Genomic DNA, 20,189 nt, shown 5'->3' with positions numbered 1-20,189 from the left:
TGGTAACTTTTGATGTATAGATTATGAGATATGGCCAGGGATTCAAATATCCCCAAGGATCAAGTGTCCTCACTCTCCCCTACTGGCGCAGAAGTAATTATGTCATAAACCACATACCCGCACATTCTGCGAATCAACACATTTCGTTGAATTTTAAGTTCTGAAACAATATTATGGCGTACTTCGTCTAAATTTAACATTAAGCTGTTATTGATGAGAGTATTATGCCTATAGTACTTCCGTACTCAATGCCATTGAGAAAAGGTATAACTTGCCTCTTAACTTCTTTTAACTTTTCGCACAATCATGTAGGTTATTTCAAAAACTACTCCGTCGGCCGAGTACCATCAAAGAACTCGGTCCTAATTAAAATTGATACTCTGTCTGGCTTTGAAGTATGATTCCTCTACCATCGTGTTCGAACCATGCAATTCCTGCAAAGTATCAATACCTGTGTACATACACGTACCGTAGGAGCGGTACCGTCCGGAAAATGAAAAGCCTCATCACAGAGTCAGAGCTTCTCAGTTCCGTTTGCAGCGCAGGAAATTGAATTGCTGTAGCTGTGTCCCTCGTTTGAAAGAAAACAATAAAATATAATGAATACCGGTTCCCTTCGGATTGCCCCTCTCTCTCTCTGTTTCACTTGCACTTCGGCTGCAAACAGTGAACATGCTGTGCCAGGCCAGGGACCGGGGGTATTACTTCCTGCCCATATGAATCGGGAGAGTGAAGAGGAAAAAGTATGTTTTTCTGTTTCCTCCGGGTGTCATCGTTCGAAGAAAATGCATCACTTGATTGTGTGGTGACAAGAGACGAATTTATTTTTCCTCGTTCCTGGGCGACAGGATGTGTACCGGTGCCGGAAGAAAGTGTCCAGTTGCTATTTGATAGATAGTGAATGGGATACTTTTTTCTGCACTTGCGACACACGCACAGCAGATTTGTGAAATGACCCGGCACTTCTGTCCGGGGAATTGGTGCATAAACGGGACGGACGGTTCTAAATCTGTTGCTGCGAGGCTGAAACGGATGAGTCATTATTGCATCAGATGTGTGCAGCGTAGATGGGAAAGTGTTTGAACAAGAAATTTAATTAAAAGTAAATAAACGATCTGGAGATTGACACCCGCTGTTGGGGATTTAATTGAGTTTCTAATGTGTTTCATAACTGATACTCAGACTTGATGGGGGTATTATTGAAAACACCTTGTGATTATGAGTATATAAGAAATACGATCGCATCAAGTGTGTATCGATAATGTTTGCTATTTAATAATCCAGTCATCGTGCTAGTGCACTGAGTGCACGCTTCTCTGAAAATCTAGCAAAATCGTCATATGGCACCAGTGGCTGCTCGTTCAGTGAGCCATTAGCGTGTCTTCCGACAAGTGACAAGTTTTTAAATCGTGCGTAAATCGGAGTTATCCGTGAGTGTTAAAATGTTTAGAATCCGATGGAGAAGAGTGTAGAGTGTAGCAATTCAAATAAGCGTCAATTTTTAGACTAGGAGTGTTACTTCCCATTATTGCTAATTGATGTCTAGGTGGATTTTCACACAACGCGATGAAAGGCAACGAGACATCAATAGGCATCGCATCGAGTGACTAAAATGTTGCGACTAGTTGCATGCTGTATATTTTACTTGAACCCAATCACGAAGTTTATGCATCTCAGCCCGGCTTGAACCTTCGTTCGATTCGGTCACAAAACTGGATAGCTCGTAGTTTACCTAGAGTTTTTCAACAGTATTGGTATTTCTCAAGACTAGTTTAATTTTTTGCTCGATCAGTCTTCCTCAAGACTACCTACATTTTCTACTTAATCAGTTAAAGAAATATTCAATTCTTCCAACTTGTCTGGGTCGTGTGGTGTAACTTCTCCACTCGTAAATCCAATTGATTGTAGCAACTCATTCTTTGTTTTATGCGAATGTGAAACAGAAGAAATTTGTAAATTTCGTCTCATTGTGCCAAATGCCAGTGAGAAGACACACCAATCTGCTTCGCCGATAACAGTGATTTTGGAACTGAGCTTTCGACGTTCCTTTCGGGTATTACAGCGAATCGATTGATTCGACAGAAACGACTTCTTCTTTCTTATCTCGCTGAGAAGCTATTTAAATTTCATTCATATGATTTCAAGACAGATTGACCGTTCAAGACTGCTTTGGGAAAACGCCGCTTTTAACACGGCTAAAAGGACTACCACACCTCCAATTTCGTTTTCACGCAATGCTTCCTTTGCTCCAACCGATCTAGGTAGCATTACGGAAGAAAAAATGAATTTCTTGCAGCAATCAATGTTTCAATTGATGACTACAATGCTGAATTCTATAAATTTCAATGACTATAAATAGTCATTTAAATTTATTAAATTGGATCGCTCGTTCATTAAAAACATGCGAAGACGATTTTTTTCACTTCTTAACGGTTCATAATGTCCATATAGCCGTTGTGACTTAAACTAATTTAAAATCCAAATATTAAATTGAAGAGTAACTCTAAGTTTGTTATTCATGGAATTGATTGAATTGTTGGATTCGGCGGAGGAATCGCAACAGTCAGCACCGCATCTCGCCGTCTCTTGACACCTAGGTGGTCGAGAGTTTGGATATTGAAGTTGAAACCGGTATCATTTTTATTGCTGCAGCGTGTTCGCATTTTCAATGCACTGGCAAGCAAATTAATTTCTGGAAAGGAGACTTACAAAAACTTACAGAAAATCGGTCGCAATTCTTTATAATCGGTGATTTTAATGCTAAACTCTGATCCTGGAATAATGCCCAACGCAATTCCAACGGTAAACTACTTTCTAATGATTGCTCTGCTCGTTAATATTAATTTTTTGTGCTATTCGTCTCGAAGGAATCCAACAATGATTGATTTGGTTTTGACAGATCAAAGTCACATTTGGAGCGAATTTATTACACATGCTGACATAGATTCGCTTCCTCAAGAAGCAGTCTCAAATCCAAATAGTTCAGTGTTTAATTTAATTATCACAAAGCGAAACATTAGAAATTATGACGAACAATATTGCAAGTAATTTCTGACAAAAATTGTTGTAATCACTGATTGCAATGATAAGCTCTCTTTGTAGTTAACAAGTTGGGTTAAGATTTGTTTAACTCCTGTTTAGCTTTATTCACATGAAAAGTAGGCCCAAAACTTTCTACTGCAAAAATCTCTTAACTGCGAAAACATGCTATTTTTTAAAAAAAAATGTTATCCAAACCGAAAAAGTAATAAGAATGAAATGTCACCAAATGGATGAACAGCAAATATTTTGAATAAGAAATGTGATGTAAACGAAACAATAAAATCAAATACAAAATTAAATATGAAAAATAAAAAGATGGGTGCGTAACGGCAGAGACATAACCGCAATGAAATAGAATACACTTTGTTTTTCTTCTTCTAACTTGTGTCGTAAATTGTCATCAGAATCTTCAATTGGGATGATTTATTTTCAATTTTGCCATTTTCCCTGAAAAACCATTTCCCAGAATGAAAAAATACTGTTGAAATTTCATTGATTTCTAATGGAATCCTATACGATTTTGTCGTCATTTTCACATACATAGTTTTTTATAAATATTTTTTTTTTAAATTACCAAGCATTTTTTCTTCTTTTCCAATTTGCAATATTCTTTGAATATATTGTTGGTATTTTATTGATGAAAGCTGAAAATGCAAGTGACGGCAACACTGGTCACTGGAAGGATGGTCGGGGATAAATGTCGTATTCGTCTTGGTTATGCTAGTATTAGTAGGCGAACGGAATGGAGGGGCATATGGCACAAAAACGAGCGAAAGAGCAGTGGCGTAGCCAGAAATTCGGTTTAGTGAGGATTTTGATGAAAATCTACGATTTTTTTAAAATACTGGAATTTGATGTAACTTTAATAAATTTATTTATAAACACGAAGAACCAATCTAGAACATACTATGTTGCGTTTCGTCTTCGCCTCATCAGAAACCGACACTAACTTATTGTCAGAATAGATTAGCGCCGGCTTGACGCAAATCCCTTAAAACTAAAACACACTACGTGTTTCAATCAAACGACAGATCAAACGTGATGTCCCGTTCGAGCAGAAGTTCTGTTTATGCCGATGAGACACAATGAAGCCGAAACTTGTCTTGGGTTAGCAAGGCCTATGCGAAAGGCAAGGCAAGGCCTATGGTGGTTATCACTATATTATGGTCGCCATCTTGGATTTCAAAATGGCGGTAATGATCAATTTTCGGTGTCTGCTGATCATCCTCTTTCAAATGACACCCATATTGATGGTGGTTCTCACTATTTTGTGGTAACCGGAAGTCGCCATCTTGGATTTCAAAATGGCGGTGAAGGTCAATTTTCGATGTCTGCTCACCATCCTCTTTCAAATGACACCCATATTGATGGTGGTTCTCACTATTTTGTGGTAACCGGAAGTCGCCATCTTGGATTTCAAAATGGCGGTGAAAGTCAATTTTAGATGTCTGCTCACCATTCCCTTTCAAATTACACCCATATTGATGGTGGTTCTCACTATTTTGTGGTAACCGGAAGTCGCCATCTTGGATTTCAAAATGGCGGTGAAAGTCAATTTTCGATGTCTGCTCACCATTCCCTTTCAAATGACACCCATATTGATGGTGGTTCTCACTATTTTGTGGTAACCGGAAGTCGCCATCTTGGATTTCAAAATGGCGGTGAAAGTCAATTTTCGATGTCTGCTCACCATTCCCTTTCAAATGACACCCATATTGATGGTGGTTCTCACTATTTTGTGGTAACCGGAAGTCGCCATCTTGGATTTCATAATGGCGGTGAAAGTCAATTTTCGATGTCTGCTCACCATTCCCTTTCAAATGACACCCATATTGATGGTGGTTCTCACTATTTTGTGGTAACCGGAAGTCGCCATCTTGGATTTCAAAATGGCGGTAATGGTCAATTTTCGGTGTCTGCTGATCATCCTCTTTCAAGTGACACCCATATTGATGGTGGTTCTCACTATTTTGTGGTAACCGGAAGTCGCCATCTTAGATTTCAAAATGGCGGTGGTGGTCAATTTTCGGTGTCTGCTCACCATCCCCTTTCAAATGACACCCATATTGATGGTGGTTCTCACTACTTTGTGGGAACCGGAAGTCGCCATCTTGGATTTCAAAATGGCGGCAATCGTCAATTTCCGATGCCTATTGACCTATACGGATCCTATATTACACGATTTCTAAGGCATCGAAAAATTTAATAAAATTTCATTTCCCATAAGTCCGAATAAGAAAATTCTGATTCTTTTCTTAGCGCAAAAATGGGTTAATATTCTATACCAGCCTTGCCCTGAAAATTTTGTCGAACCATTTTTGCGCGAATTAATATTTGATCCACTTTTGCCTGAGGTGTGATGACTATACCATTTCTGATCTAACAGAATATTTTAACCCACTTTTGCTCTGAACAAAATTTTAAGCCACTCTTACTCTCAGCCTCTCATATATGAAAAATCTACTAAATAATTCACTTTTTGCTAAATTTATATCTCTGCTCCATCGGGGGCAAAATGCCCTCTTCTTTGATTTGGCTGATTTTTTAATCGAAAACAAAAAAATTGTTTATTTTATGTTCTATAGCTGATTTATGATCATATTTCCTTAGGAGGTGCGTTTTACCCCATCTTCCCCTATAAACAAAAGGTGAACATAGAATGGCGAACTGTGTATCAGTGGAATCGTTCCTTTATACCGTAATCGGTGAAATATTGCACGAGCTGAAATTTATTAGCACCAAATAGCTTTTCCTTTTATAGTTTGTAAATTCAATGTAGATTTTATGCCTCTTGCATTTCGACCTCCGGGGATGTAGTTCATAATTTGCAAAATACAGTAGCTCTCAAAAGTCTTTTATAGGTACTTCATTTCCTGCATTTTCTGAGAAATGACATCCTTTCCTTATCTGTCGTTTTAGAGTTATGGTGTCTTTGGCAGTTGTTACATGGCATCTAGCGCTTTATTTGATCATTTCATATCAGTTCTGAATTCAGTCGCTAGGGCGGCGCTGTTAAGGAGTTACACCACTGTAGAACAGAAAAAAATGGATATATTTCGGATTTTTTTTCTAGATACAATAAAGAGATAAATTGGAATCTTATAAAATGGGATTTATAATACTTGTTGTGAAGCACAAAAAATATTTTTTTTCGAGTGATTTTGTCATAAGATGCCGGCTGTGCAGCTTTTTTCCCGTTGACACCACTTTTTGGATAGGTCCACGGCCGAAAACCTATCTCCCGTAATTTTAAAGCTAGAGCTTAAAATTAAAGTTTTTGCGATTCCTTATAACAATAGCAAGCGACGTACGTAGGATTTTTTCGTCGTTAGATTTTTCTACACTCCTTTGTCAATAACAGAGATGCCAATAGTATCGACGAAATACCACCTACAAAAGACTTTTGAGCGCTACTGTAAATGTAGTTTGTTTGATATCGTATATTTGAATATTCAGCTCGTTTTTTCACGGGTGAAAATTTTCGCAAAATTGACCGCTAAAGCCCGCCTCTTCTATCTTGTCTGATTGAGCTAAAGTTTAACATAAAGACTTTTTTCGAGGTGTCTGGTTATAAAATTCAATGGTTACTTTTGTTCCATACGTTTCTTTTTTTTTCTTTAAATGATTTTTATTTGTCTTTTGTTATTTTTAATTTACATGCCATTTTTAAGTGGTACAGAAATCATTCTTTTCATCTTATGAGTAATTTTTTGTTATGGTTGTTTCGGTCATTTCAATATGGGTTGGAATAGTGATTTACCAATTTTATGGGATTAGTTGTTTTTTATTCCATACGTGTCATTGGCACCCTAATACAGTCTCCAGAATTTTATAACCACGCTCACAAAAAATGCGTGAAAGTCAAATACGAACTAACTTCAGTCGAATCTTTTAGAAATCGGATCTTTCGGTATTTTACAAGCTTTCAATCATCGGAAATAAATATAGCTGTTGTTGAAGGGTTGAACCGCAGAGGCGAGTCGAACTACCTAAAAAATCGTCAGCTCAGTAAACAGATATACACATACGGAACAATCCACCGTCCGTCGCCCATAAATACCTAGAGTGCACAGATTTCTCAAAAAGTACTCCGTCCGTCGCCTTCAAACACATAACTTCGAATGATATTAGAGACAAATCTGCAGTCAACTTATATCTAAAAATTCACAAAACTATAGTGTTCTGTTGGTATTCCATACTGATGGCTTTGCCCGAAATAGGCTAAAAATTTCATTTTCTTTGATCCTGATGTCTTTCAGGTACATTGAGATATAGATTACTTTTCAATTAGATTGTCTTATAGATGCTTGGCTTCATATTCATTGCGGCATATTCGCCGACAATGCTGCCTGCGTACACAAATGACGCATGGGGCGCAAAAATTAGCCTACGCCAAGGGCACCATAAGATCCTGCTACTGCTCTGCAGACAACGTGATGTTGAAGATATGTATGCAGCATGTCGAGCTATAAACTGATATTTATGAAATTTTCCGAAATCAAATTTTCTTTAAGATTAACTTCATAAAAGTTCATAAATCTCTTCTCCACTTTTACGAACACCGCACCTTAAGCATAATTTTCAAACAGAGCGGATTGTATTCTGCTTAACATTCTATATAACTGCCTCTCAAGATATTTTTTGTGATAAGAAATCCGAGGGGCATGATATTTCGATCGACCGATGAAACATTTCCGGAGAGTTTACTCACGCTCTTCAAACACAGATTTATAAACAGACAAAAATTCTTAACAAACTGAAACTCAGAACCAACTAACCTACCCGGATCGATGAGCTCTTAAGTTGTTCGAGAAATGAGAAAGAATCACAACAGCAATCCTCTTTCCATCGACTATTCTTAGAAGTTGGAACATATTCCGCATACTGATTCACCCTAATCATTCCTATTCCGTCCAAGTACCGTGCACAACCATTGAGTGCGTGAGCAGCGAGCAGTCGTCACCGGAAAAGTCAATTTTCCACCCCCACAGGGTCAACAACTTTAACCACGAAACGAAACGAAACGGAAAACAAAAGCACACCCGATTGAGCCCGGGTGTTTGACTTTCACCGCAAGTGGCCTCGCAGGTCGCCCTTTTGATCATAATTTCCATTGTGATACCTTCTTTTATTTTTTATTATGTATTGCCGATTGCCCGGTTCATTGATCCGAGAGAAACAGCCGCTTCATTACGTATGGTAAAATTTTTTGACGAGCGGCGAAAATCTGAAATTCACTGATGATTTTTTGGTGGGTTTGCTTCATTGGAAATTTTATTTCTGTACGCACTTAACATAGTTTTCTATTCAAAGCACTCCGATAGACAGCGGTGTATACGAAGCGGGTGGCAGGGTTGAACTTAGGTAGTTTTAACGTATGTTGAAATTTGACTGGTTTTCGTGCATGAAAACAAATGTAATCTTCAGATCAAAGTGATAAGAACCAGAAAATTTTTAAAAATGTTTTTTTAGAAACAGTGGCACAAAATGACTTAGTAAATTAACTTATCGCTTCCAGATAACGAAATTACTTACGCACTATAATTAGCATTACATAACATTTGCAAAACAGTTTTTTTCTTAACTCTAAACGATTTTTTCTTCTGCATTGGCAACAAACTAGCAAATTTTCGAAATTCAAAACGAAAAGCATTTCATAGCTTTTGTAACTACAATGTTAATTTAGTGATAATAAAGTATGAGAAATTTAATCTGAATTTCGATGTTTTCACCCTCATTACCATACTTGCCCGCTGCACCCTTGCGTACAGCCCAAATTCGAAGATGATATTGCTCGCGAAAAAGGAAACGGGAGGGGGGGGGGGTGGTGCGGAAGAATGCCATGTACACGTACAGCATAGTAATTTTATTATGATTTGCTGTCACGCAGCCACGGTGTCGACATCATGTATAGTTCAATCGAAGTCAAGGTCGCAGGAAATTTTGTTCGCGTGAAATTACATTGAACGACGAAAAGAAAGATTGGCTGGAAAGTGCTTTTGGCAAATGTAGCGCAGTACTTTTGAGTAGCAGCGTGGCAAGATTAATTAAATGTGGATCTGTTTAAATTTTATGTATTCTGTAAACTGAAAGATTTCTATATTCTTTATGCCTTAAATTCACAAATTTGCACGCTTTGGCCAATATCAACAATGTTTGTAATGTTTCTAGTTCAAAACTGATAATATTCAGAGTATTAGAAACTAGCCAAATCGAAATTCAAAATTATCTATTTAATAATAATAACTACTGTTTTTGTAACAAACAATTGCGGTTTCTTAAAAAAAACTGATCAGTTCAATTTTAGTAGATTCGCTTCATGAATACACAAGTAGAGTTGCCATCTTTGACTAACGGGTAGACTTCAGGATACATATGATCATTCGCTGAAATCAGACATAATTGTGAATCAATCGAAAGTATCGGAATACTTTCATCGCTATTTATTGTCGTAAAATTTAAGAAGAGAAAAGTAAGATGCTGTTAATATTTATTTATAAATTGTATACGTTTGTGAATAATTTTAATTTTGTTGGTATTGTTGGGTGCATAATTTTGCGTTCTCAGCTAACCGCAAATAATTATGATCCAAAGGTAGCCATTCTCGCTGTGGAAGATAAGCTGAACATGCATTGTTTTACTCCACAACTAACACGAACAGGAGAGTAAAGCAGGTAAGATATTATTTGGGACGAACTCTGCGGTATATTTCGGGAAGCTTTGCGTGGAGCAAAGAATGCAAAGAACATCACCACACTCGCAAAGGAAAATTCAACAAAGGAGCGAAGCATACATCCCTAGCTATCAGTTAGGAACTCGTTTGTTGCTCAGCCAGCCGATCTGAATAGGCCTTCTCGCCAAACAGTAGCTGCAGATAAGCACCTGCACCAATGGGGAGATTTGGTGAAATTGTCTGTTTTTTTTAAATATTTTGAATAAACCAGTGGAATGTATAGTTTGAACTCGACAAAGAGTGGAACATGGTTTCTTAAATTTATGATGAAGCATGCTTGTTTTGCATTTTCCTAAGCAATTTGACCGCCTCAAAACAAAAGATTAGTTAAAATGTATCTGAATAGTGATAAATGCTCTCCTTACACTTACTAAAAATATTGCAAATCAACAATTAAATTCAGTACTAAATGAGGGAAAATTATCCATCGTCTCATTAGCCAAGAGAAATTGCTATAAAAATCAGAACTCGGAAGATCGTCCTCCGAATAGGTGACATTTCAATATATAAGAAATTGTTTGAACTGATCGAAAAGATGCAAGACAGTTGCATCATTTTCTATTTGAATTTGTGTTCATAAAACAAATATTAAATGACGAAGTAGACGTTGCCGATAAATACTGAACAAGTTTAGAAACGACTTGGTTTTTATGGGTCAATGATTTTGTTAGAAGGGAATCAATTCAGCCTACAGTTACTATTCATATGATCACTATCGCATCGATATAATTCAGATAATTCTGACTCTAGTGGATGGCATGCATAAAAATCGACAACGGAGCTCATCGTTAAGACTAGTAGAGGTATGAAAACTAAATGTCTATGGATGCCCTCAAGGTGGTGTGCTGTCACCACTTCTATGGAACCTTGTCGCCGATGGCTTGTTAAGAAAACATAATGCGCTTGGTTTTCCTACATATGGTTTCGCCAATGATTATCATATAATGATCACCAGTATTTGCATTAACACACTTTTGGATATGATGCAACAAGACTTATATGAACGTGTCCTCTGGAAAACAGACAGAGAAAAAATTACCGGAACGGTGAGAATGAAGAAACCGTGAAAATTCACCTTTCTAGTGGAAGCACTGAGAAAAGATATGTCCTCAAGCAGGAATCGATCTCTCAGTCTCTAGTTGGGTGCGTTAACCACTCCGCCATCGAGGAACTGTGATGATGTCATCACATATTCCCAACAGTATCGTGATCACCGCCACAGCCTCAAATACCTCCCTCTCGTTATTTATTTTTAGGTCCAGTGGCCTGCTCTCAGGCTTGAGATATGTATTATCACTGTTTGCCCCTTACCTAACTCAGTCGCCGCCAGACTTTGGCAGTGGGTAGAGCTTCCAGTGGACACGTTCATAAAAATCCTTCAAAAAGGAGAAAACAAAGACTCACGTCAAAACAAGGGATATATAAATTCCATCAACGACTGGATTTGTCGTTAGCATCTGCCGATAGGCTTTGAGGACAGACATCAACATGCCTCTGCATAGCTCTACCCAATCTTCCAGTCTTCTAGTCTTCCAATCTTCCAGTCTTCAAGTCTTCAAGTCTTCAAGTCTTCAAGTCTTCAAGTCTTCAAGTCTTCAAGTCTTCAAGTCTTCAAGTCTTCAAGTCTTCCAGTCTTTCAGTCTTCCAGTCTTCCAGTCTTCCAGTCTTCCAGTCTTCCAGTCTTCCAATCTTCCAGTCTTCAAGTCTTCAAGTCTTCAAGTCTTCAAGTCTTCAAGTCTTCAAGTCTTCAAGTCTTCAAGTCTTCAAGTCTTCAAGTCTTCAAGTCTTCAAGTCTTCAAGTCTTCAAGTCTTCAAGTCTTCAAGTCTTCAAGTCTTCAAGTCTTCAAGTCATCAAGTCTTCAAGTCTTCAAGTCTTCCAGTCTTCCAGTCTTTCAGTCTTCCAGTCTTCCAGTCTTCCAGTCTTCCAGTCTTCCAGTCTTCCAGTCTTCCAGTCTTCCAGTCTTCCAGTCTTCCAGTCTTCCAGTCTTCCAGTCTTCCAGTCTTCCAGTCTTCCAGTCTTCCAGTCTTCCAGTCTTCCAGTCTTCCAGTCTTCCAGTCTTCCAGTCTTCCAGTCTTCCAGTCTTCCAGTCTTCCAGTCTTCCAGTCTTCCAGTCTTCCAGATTTCCAGTCTTCCAGTCTTCTAGTCTTACAATCTTACAGTCTTACAGTCTTCTAGTCTTTATTCAAGTTTGTTAGAAATATATACCAAATTCGTTGCTGATACTTTTTGCATGCATCAGGCAACTAACAGTTGGGAAATTGGATTCTGAGATGATTATTGGTTTAGTTTTCGATAAAAATAAACTGAAAAAAAAATTCAGTTTGGACAAGGAAAAGTTTTTTCGAAAAACTTTTTTCCTTGAAAGTACCCAACTTGAATTTTTAACGCTAGGTAGGGAACATAATTACCTATCTTGAATTGAAATTTCATCCAAATTAAAAATGTTGTTTTTGTAAATCGACTTTAAATTTTTAAAATCGATTTTTTTCAGTGTAGGAGTCGATGGAGAATTTTTTCAATATTTTTATTAAAAAATTTGACTAAATTTGTGAAAATCACTCCTACAACATTTTTTGTAGGATTTGTCATTTTTAGACTATAGCCATTTGAAAAAAAACTGGTAAAAAAGTTTGCCCCTTTTCAAAAGACAATCTAGATCATTTTAGGAGAAACAAAGTATGCAATGTGGCTTTTTGTGGCAATGTTCTCATGTACAGAAAGTTTTATTAAAATCTGAGAGGGACAACATTTGTTTGATTTGGCGCGAAATTCGTCTTAGTGCTATTTTATTTTACAGCATTCTTTTCACGGTTTGTTATTTGTTGGTTACTATAGGTTTTTCATTCGGAGTAACGTGACAATATCAACTGGATCATAAAATTGTGTGACTATATTACATCCACGATCTGTGGTACCCATTTTCTGTCGTGACATCACACTGAATCTTATCCAACGAATAACGATGTTTGAGGTCCTAATAGCTTTCTTTTATGTACTGCTCGTAACTATTACTGAAGGCTAGCAGCTGGACATTTCATGAAAAAGTGCATGGAATAAAAATGATTCGACGAATAATAAAAATTTTGTGAAATAATTCACGTGAAAACTTTGCTAGGGACCATAAATTACGTAACGCAAAAAATTGCCCAATATTGACTCCCCATCCCCCATGTAACAAATTGTCACACATTTATCTTTCCGTCCTACCCTATGACATAACAAATTCCTCAAAAAAACATTTTTTTTCTTCAGGATAAAATTACCGATAAAATTCAAGAACATCAAATTATCTGACATATAGTGTCAATTTCACATTTTTATCATAAAATCGCACATATTAACTCCATTTAACAACAAAATTCTTATTTAATTTACTACTTTTAGTGTAAAATATGCATAGGGATCACATGAGAAAAATTTCATTCCTGGAAAAATAGGGGAAGTTGAGGTATTAGAACAAATAATGAAAAAAATGAGAATTGTAGAGTAAATATCAAAAAGTTTGATGTTTCTGAATTTTACCCCTTAACGTTTTTATTTTTGTTTTATTCCTCAGAATTTTACACGTACAACGAGTTACATTTTATGAAAATTGATTGAAGAATAATAGAGATATATGCATGAGAAAATGATAAAATTTCATGTGAATGACAAAAAGCCATATAACCCCAACTTCTCGTATTCGAACTAAGATCAAAAGGGTTCCGATCGATTTCTGAGATTTTTTCACATTAGAAAAACTACAAAATATGTATGATTTGCATCACGGAGCAGAAAAATCATTAAAAATATGGGATTTTGGGGCCAAAATGATCCAGTACCCCACTTTCCCATATTGTCCTAGAAACAAAAATATCTCCATTCAAATACCAAGATTATTTCATTTCAAAAGAGATATAAATTGTAATTTTCTGATTGCTACTTCAAAAGTTATAGCATTTAATGTATTTTTCCTCCATATTTTCCCATAGTTCCAATCTCAAAAAAATTCAAGCGAAGTGGTCGGGGGTCTAAAATTGTCCAAATGATGTGAAATTTGGCATCTGACCTTACTTTGACATTTGTCACAATATGAGAGGGGGGCCTTTGAGAATCAAAAAAAAAATTTTTTTGCGATGCCCTAATGCATAACATGGTGAGTCGAGCTTTGTTTTTATGATTAAATGTTCATAAAGTTGTGAACTAATTTACGTACGGAAAACCGATTTAGTACTGACACGGCGAAAACCATGCCTGAAATTTACAACACAAAAACAAATATTTCTACTAATAAAAGCATTATGCGGGCGTTACTGAAGAGAAATTGAGCCTAATTAAAAAAAACACATGATTTTTGTTCATGGTTCTCTTTTCATAACGTAAAAACGTCATTGTTTCAGAATTCATGGCACTTTATTCCCGATTTTGGGAACAACTTTTTTTCGCGTTATGTCGAAATCTCCCGTTAAGTCAAGAAGCATGCGAGATCTCGTAATGATAGTTTAGTTCATTTGAATGCCATATCTACGTATTGCACTTATGAATGCTGTATTGAACAGTACACTATCTAGTGGATCATCCTGCTTTAACTCATCTATCTACTTCAACGAGTCGGATGTATCTCCGGCTACTTGATTTTGACCCATCCACCCAACCGGCATACGAATCAGATTAATCAGTTCTGTCGAAAAGCGTCGTTCTAGTGTCATAAGCTACAGTTCACTTCGTTTCACTGAATCGTACGCTGCATTCACATAAACAAACTAACTTTGAACCCGCTTTCTCACTCGGTGGAAAGCGCAAAGGGCAGGCATTCCAGCAGCATAAATCGGGTAAAAATCCCGTCAAAACCTGTCCAGTTCAAGCAACACAGTTTGCACAATCTCGGACATCTTGATAAACCACAAATTGCCACAATTTTTCTATCATCAACCACCCAATTTCTCACCCGAGAACCTGGTTCATTTCGAACCACTCAACCACAGCGATTTTTGCTTCCAATTTATAAAACCCGTAACCTGATACGACTTTGTAGCATATCAGATCCGGTGATGCGGTGGCTTTCTTGCACTTTCTTGACTGCAACTTCGTCAACCTCCCCGTCCACCCCCCTATGTGCCCCATAGAACCCTTGCTCTTCCCTCCCAGCATCCAATGATAAATGATAATTGAATTTCAACTTTCACATTTCTGGTCCTCCATCATCATCTTTCGGCTTCCTTTCAGTTTAGGAAGATATTTTTCCCAGCACTCTCATCCTTTCGGATTGGCAGCGCCCATTATGCTCCAACATTCCTACAGCCGCCCGTACCGAAGTCCCGCAATCCCGCCCCGACCCCAGGAAACCAACTTTCGTTCATCTCGTCCGGGAGAAGTAATCTTGGCTGGTCTTAAGTTGAAACGGAAAACTTTCCGCTTCCCACTTTCCCTACAGGGAATGGAAAATTGCTACAGTGCTACTCGAATGTCAAACCGGCAGGAAAATGTGTGTCCATTTTTCGGTACGGAACCATAAACCCCGCCGTAGTACGTATATGCAAGGTTTCGTTATTCGGCCAGATCCGGTGCATTGGAGTTGTATTAGCTTTTCTGAAAAAGAAAAGTAATTCGAACTCCTCCGGGTTTGGTTCTGTCAGCCAGTCCCGCTAGCATAGCGGAAAGAAAGCAGCAAATTGAAAGTTAATCAAAAAGTTCAAGCTCGCGTTGGCACAGAGCGCGTGGCGTAGGAAGAAAAAATCATTTCCCTGGTTTGTTCTGTGTCAGTAATTATGATATTCAAGAGAGAAATTAAATTATCAAGTTTCTTTCTCGTCGTTATGCGGTGAACAGACTGCACCGTGTTGAGAGCGCAGTGGAAGCTGCTTCGGACATGCTGGAGTTAATCGGTTTTCAAGAGTGCTCCCGTTGGATTTGATTTGCTCGTGTTCAAGCTTGTAGACATTTTCCTCGTAATCATCATAGCAAAGGGAATGGGAAATCATAATATCTTCTTAATATTTTTATTCGGGTAGTTGGAGCAATTCATTGTTTCAATAAAATAAATTTCTTATATACTCGGTAAAATACTTTTATATGTGAAGAATGCAACACTTATATCTTAATGAGTTATGGGCTCGATTTCGTCTCATCAGAATCTGACTTTATCTTAAAACCTTTCGCGAAATTCTGGCGAGGCTTACAAGCGTCTCTTTTTCGAAACATCACTTTGAAGCCATTGAGGGCCATCACAATGAGCAGAAGGCGCAGATTACTTACTTGTGTCCATGCAATGATCTCTCGAATGATAATCTGAAATACAAATCTGGCAATATTAAATAGCAAAACTCAACCTGAACAATTTCAAACTTTTAGTTTCTTTCTTTCTTTCACAGGAAGCCGCGGTCTCGAAGCACCCTACTCCATATTCTTCTACATCCACGGCGAGTCGTACGACTGGGGTTCCGGCAATCCCTACGACGGTTCCGTGCTGGCCAGCTACGGTCACGTGATTGTTGTAACAGTCAATTTTCGGTTAGGAATTCTTGGTAAGTTTACAAACCAGCGTGCGTTGTATAGAGTATTTGTTTTGAATATTTCCCCTTCGCAATCCATCATCATTCCGTTGTATCGCGCTCACTTTTTTTTCTCTCTCGCCGCTCCACTGACAAGTGGTTATTCATTCAAAACAATACCGTGCTTGTCGGTATTTGCTGTCTGGTAGACGGACAACAATATCCGTTGAAATATCTTTCCAATTTGGAAGCAAACATTCAATTAGACCCAGCCAACATGGACGAAATGCAGGCAGGACGGCGGCGGTATCAGATTTTTCCATCGCATCACAGTGCACATTCAAAGCGGTCCAGATATATACGAAACAACCAGCAACCATTTGATATTCCACCTCCCGGAGGGTAGGGTAGGATACTCGAATATCTCGGAAAACCGGCATCATTTTTCTCTGATCATGAAACTATTTGTTCTTCCGAAACAAGAGAATCCGGACCGAAGCGACAATCCACCGGTGCGATGCCTGCCCGCTGCTCGCCGTCTGCCGTCCGGCGCCCTTCGTGGAACGAGACAAGATGAACGGCAAGTGCGGGCAGACGGCGGCGGCGGCTACCGGACCGCTCACTCTGGGTTGGATCTGACAGGACCGAGAGCCAAAAACACAGAGCTGGAACGTGTCCCGAATAGTTTATCGCTGTTTACATTCGCTAGATATGTTTATGAATTTCGAGTTTCATTTCAGAGGGATGCTGGTTGGCGAGCGGGCGAGCTTTGGGTACGCTCTGTGTTTAGAAGCAATAAATATAATTTCATAAACGTACAGGAATGGACAACGTTTTATCGTGTTGCAGCTCGGAACTGACTATGGTTGATTATTAAATTTGACCCAGTGCGCAGTTCGGTTCGGTCTGCGTTTGTTTGCTTCAAAATTAACGTCGTCAGCGGGACAATATTTGATTTACGAAAAACGAATACCGAGAGTCTAATTCAGCCCACCAACGGAGGCGACATGGATAACTTATTTAATCGTACGGCAGTTGTTGGGATTCGTCGAATAGAATTAGAGTTTACCGGGTTACTTGTTTTACATTCAAATGTAATAAGATTGGGAATATGATTAGAATTAAGAGGATCTTTTTGACGAAAAATTCATTCCACACATCAAATCAAATCTCAATCGCACAGAATTAATGTACTCTTTTACTAATAGTTTTTTATATTGAATGTTTTTTTGACACGGCACGTTAGGTTAGCTTAATGACCACCTTCTTAATACTAGGGTATCGCTCGGTGCTTCAGCCATTGCGGAGATAACTACACCACAATACTCCACAGTAGGGTTGGTCAAATTTTGAGTTTCGTGGCGTCCCTTGGTTGTGTTCTACGGTCTACATGAAAAAAAATTGTTCCAAAAATCGTGAATAAAATGTTATGAATTCTGGAATAATTTTTAAGTTACGAAAACAGGATTATAAACAAAAATCATGTGTTTTAAATTTATTATTGTTCAGTAACGCCCGTATAACGCTATAATTAGTGGACAAGTTTGTTTTTGTTTTACAAACTTCAGTCATGGTTTCCACCATGTTATTACCACATAGATTTTCTGTATGTAAACTAGTTCACAACTTTATGAACACTTTTCATGAAACCAAAGGTTGACTCGTGGTTTCATTCATGGATTCAGGAATATTAGTTCACAAAATCGAATCAGTCCGGAAGTATTTCACAAAACTAGGAATTTTATTCATGAATTTATTAAATCCTCGATTCATAATATAGTAGTCATGATTCAATATCCATCCTCGTGATATACTTGACAAAATAATCAAATGTTATTCATTTAATCGTGAAACAGTTCATAAAATCATCAAATAATTGTGGATTCGTGAACTGGGTCATGCTTCCTAGTATAATATCAGAGCCGTAGCGTGGTCCTCTGACGCCCTTGGCGGAGTCTCAGTTTTGCGCCGCTTTGGTGTTTACTTTGGCTTTCTTTTTCAGTTTGACCTTGCAACAATAATTTGTGTACATGGAAATAGCACACCTACTTACTACTTAATTCATGTTTGACTGTCGTTCATTTCATGTAAATTCCAGCCACACATCTTTTACTGTAATCAAATCAGTTGAAGGCGACGGAGGGAGCATCTATTCAGAAGACTGTTCATTAGGGTGTCAATGGCATGGAAAACAAATTATCATCAACTTTTCTACGCCGGGTATCTTGGAAATGCATGGAACAACGGATCTTGCATCTTCTCGTAAAAAATTGTTTTGACAAAAGTTGCCTACCTGGTATTTTTAATTTTTAAACTGAGAATTTCAAATAAAAATAAAATAAATGTTAATTTTCGAATTGGCACCAGATTTTAACATTTCATGGATTCCTAAAGCACTTGGCATACAAATAGAGAATCAATGCTGCGTTTCCAAACTCAAGTCCCATCTTGGTTCAAGAGTTGTACCACAAAGACATTTTTTTAACATTACACCAGATCTCGACGTTTCATGACGATGACATTGTTTTTCGATTGCTCTCAAATGTTGCATGGGGACTTTTTTACGAGGTACCAAAACTTTTCAGATGTTTCCGGTTTGAAATTTCAGATAGACCATGAATATTGGCACTCTACCGTATATCAAGTACACCGAGGAGATAATTTTAGGAACTGATTGGTGGATTGTTGATTACGGTGCATATCATTAGATTTGAATTACCAGTCCAAGGGCCGTCAAAACATTTCAGTTATATTGCAGACTGCACCTACTCATCTTTTTGCATAAGCAAATGAAACAAATATGCTTTTATGATCTATTGCTGATTAATTTTTTCACATATACTTCGTTCCAGTTTCTAATAAAATAGATTACATCCAGCCATATATCGTGTGAAGATAGATGACCACATTATTCCTTTGCTATAAAATTAAGATTGTTCTTCAAATTATATCCCCCATGATTTCTGTCTCTTCCTCCCTTTTATTCAGTTTTCACTTCGCGTCTGGCTCTTGGTCCGTGCATAAATAAGCTCTTCTGAGTTGACCCAAATTATCCTAAAATGGATGTCGAACAAGATTCGTCAACAAAGACTACGAGCTTCCATTTAAAATCAAACACATTGAACTGGGTTCGACCATATCCGATCTGCTTTCGGATCAAAGATAGTCCGCGAAGTACATTCGTTATCGAGCACTCAGTCGAGATAGAAGTCTTTTGTCATCGGTCCGTACACTCTATAGCGACAAATAGTGTTAATCCGCGTTCAAGGTTATTTACACACTCTGCGCCTAGTTGAGGTTTCAGTATTTTTTCCCTTCTTTTGTGTTTCTGTTTCTGAGTACCGTTAGCCGGTCAGTGAAGTGAAACAGTGTTCTTCTAGTAAGCCGTCTGGATACCGTTACATACACAAGCTAAGTATTAGTTTTCGTTTCCCCTTCTTGGTTGTCTTAATAACGTGCACTGGGCAATAGGCCCGTGCAAAAATGACTTCCCCTGACGGCGGTTCACCTCAAGGTGAGATGGACGTCGAAACAAAATCGGCTCCCCGGCTCAAGGTATATCCGAGCTCGGCCACCGGGCCATTTGTGATCTTCTTTCGGACCAAAGAAAAAAAGTGTTTGAATCTGTTGCAGATTTCTCGAGTTCTGACGGATCGGTATTCGGCCGTGACAGAAATATCGAAAATTCGGCCTGATAAGCTTCGGGTGGTGGTTAACAGTTCAACTCAGGCAAACGATATTGCTGGATACGAGCCCTTTACGAGGGAGTACAGGGTGTATATTCCAGCTAGCAGGGTTGAAGTCAGTGGGGTCGTTTCCGATTCGAGTCTGAATTGCGAGGACCTGCTAAAATATGGGACTGGCTGTTTCAAAGACCCCATGCTTAAGCCAGTGAAGATACTGGAATGCAAACGTTTGCATTCAGCATCAGTCGCAGCTGACG

General features: G+C 38.2%; 1 protein-coding gene across 5 annotated transcripts in view; it reads left to right on the top strand.

The window, feature by feature from the left end:
- Positions 1 to 20,189, top strand: part of LOC131688707 (neuroligin-1-like) — a 757,193-nt gene that overhangs the window by 525,582 nt on the left and 211,422 nt on the right. For all 5 annotated transcript variants that reach the window (XM_058973158.1, XM_058973159.1, XM_058973160.1 and 2 more), the window contains one exon: positions 16,127 to 16,279. In XM_058973158.1, the coding sequence (XP_058829141.1) occupies positions 16,127 to 16,279 (153 nt within the window). The remainder of the gene's footprint in view (positions 1 to 16,126; positions 16,280 to 20,189) is intronic.

Source organism: Topomyia yanbarensis, chromosome 3, assembly GCF_030247195.1.
Source record: "Topomyia yanbarensis strain Yona2022 chromosome 3, ASM3024719v1, whole genome shotgun sequence".
NCBI classification, from domain to species: domain Eukaryota; kingdom Metazoa; phylum Arthropoda; class Insecta; order Diptera; family Culicidae; genus Topomyia; species Topomyia yanbarensis.
This window is presented reverse-complemented; position numbering and strand designations above follow the sequence as displayed.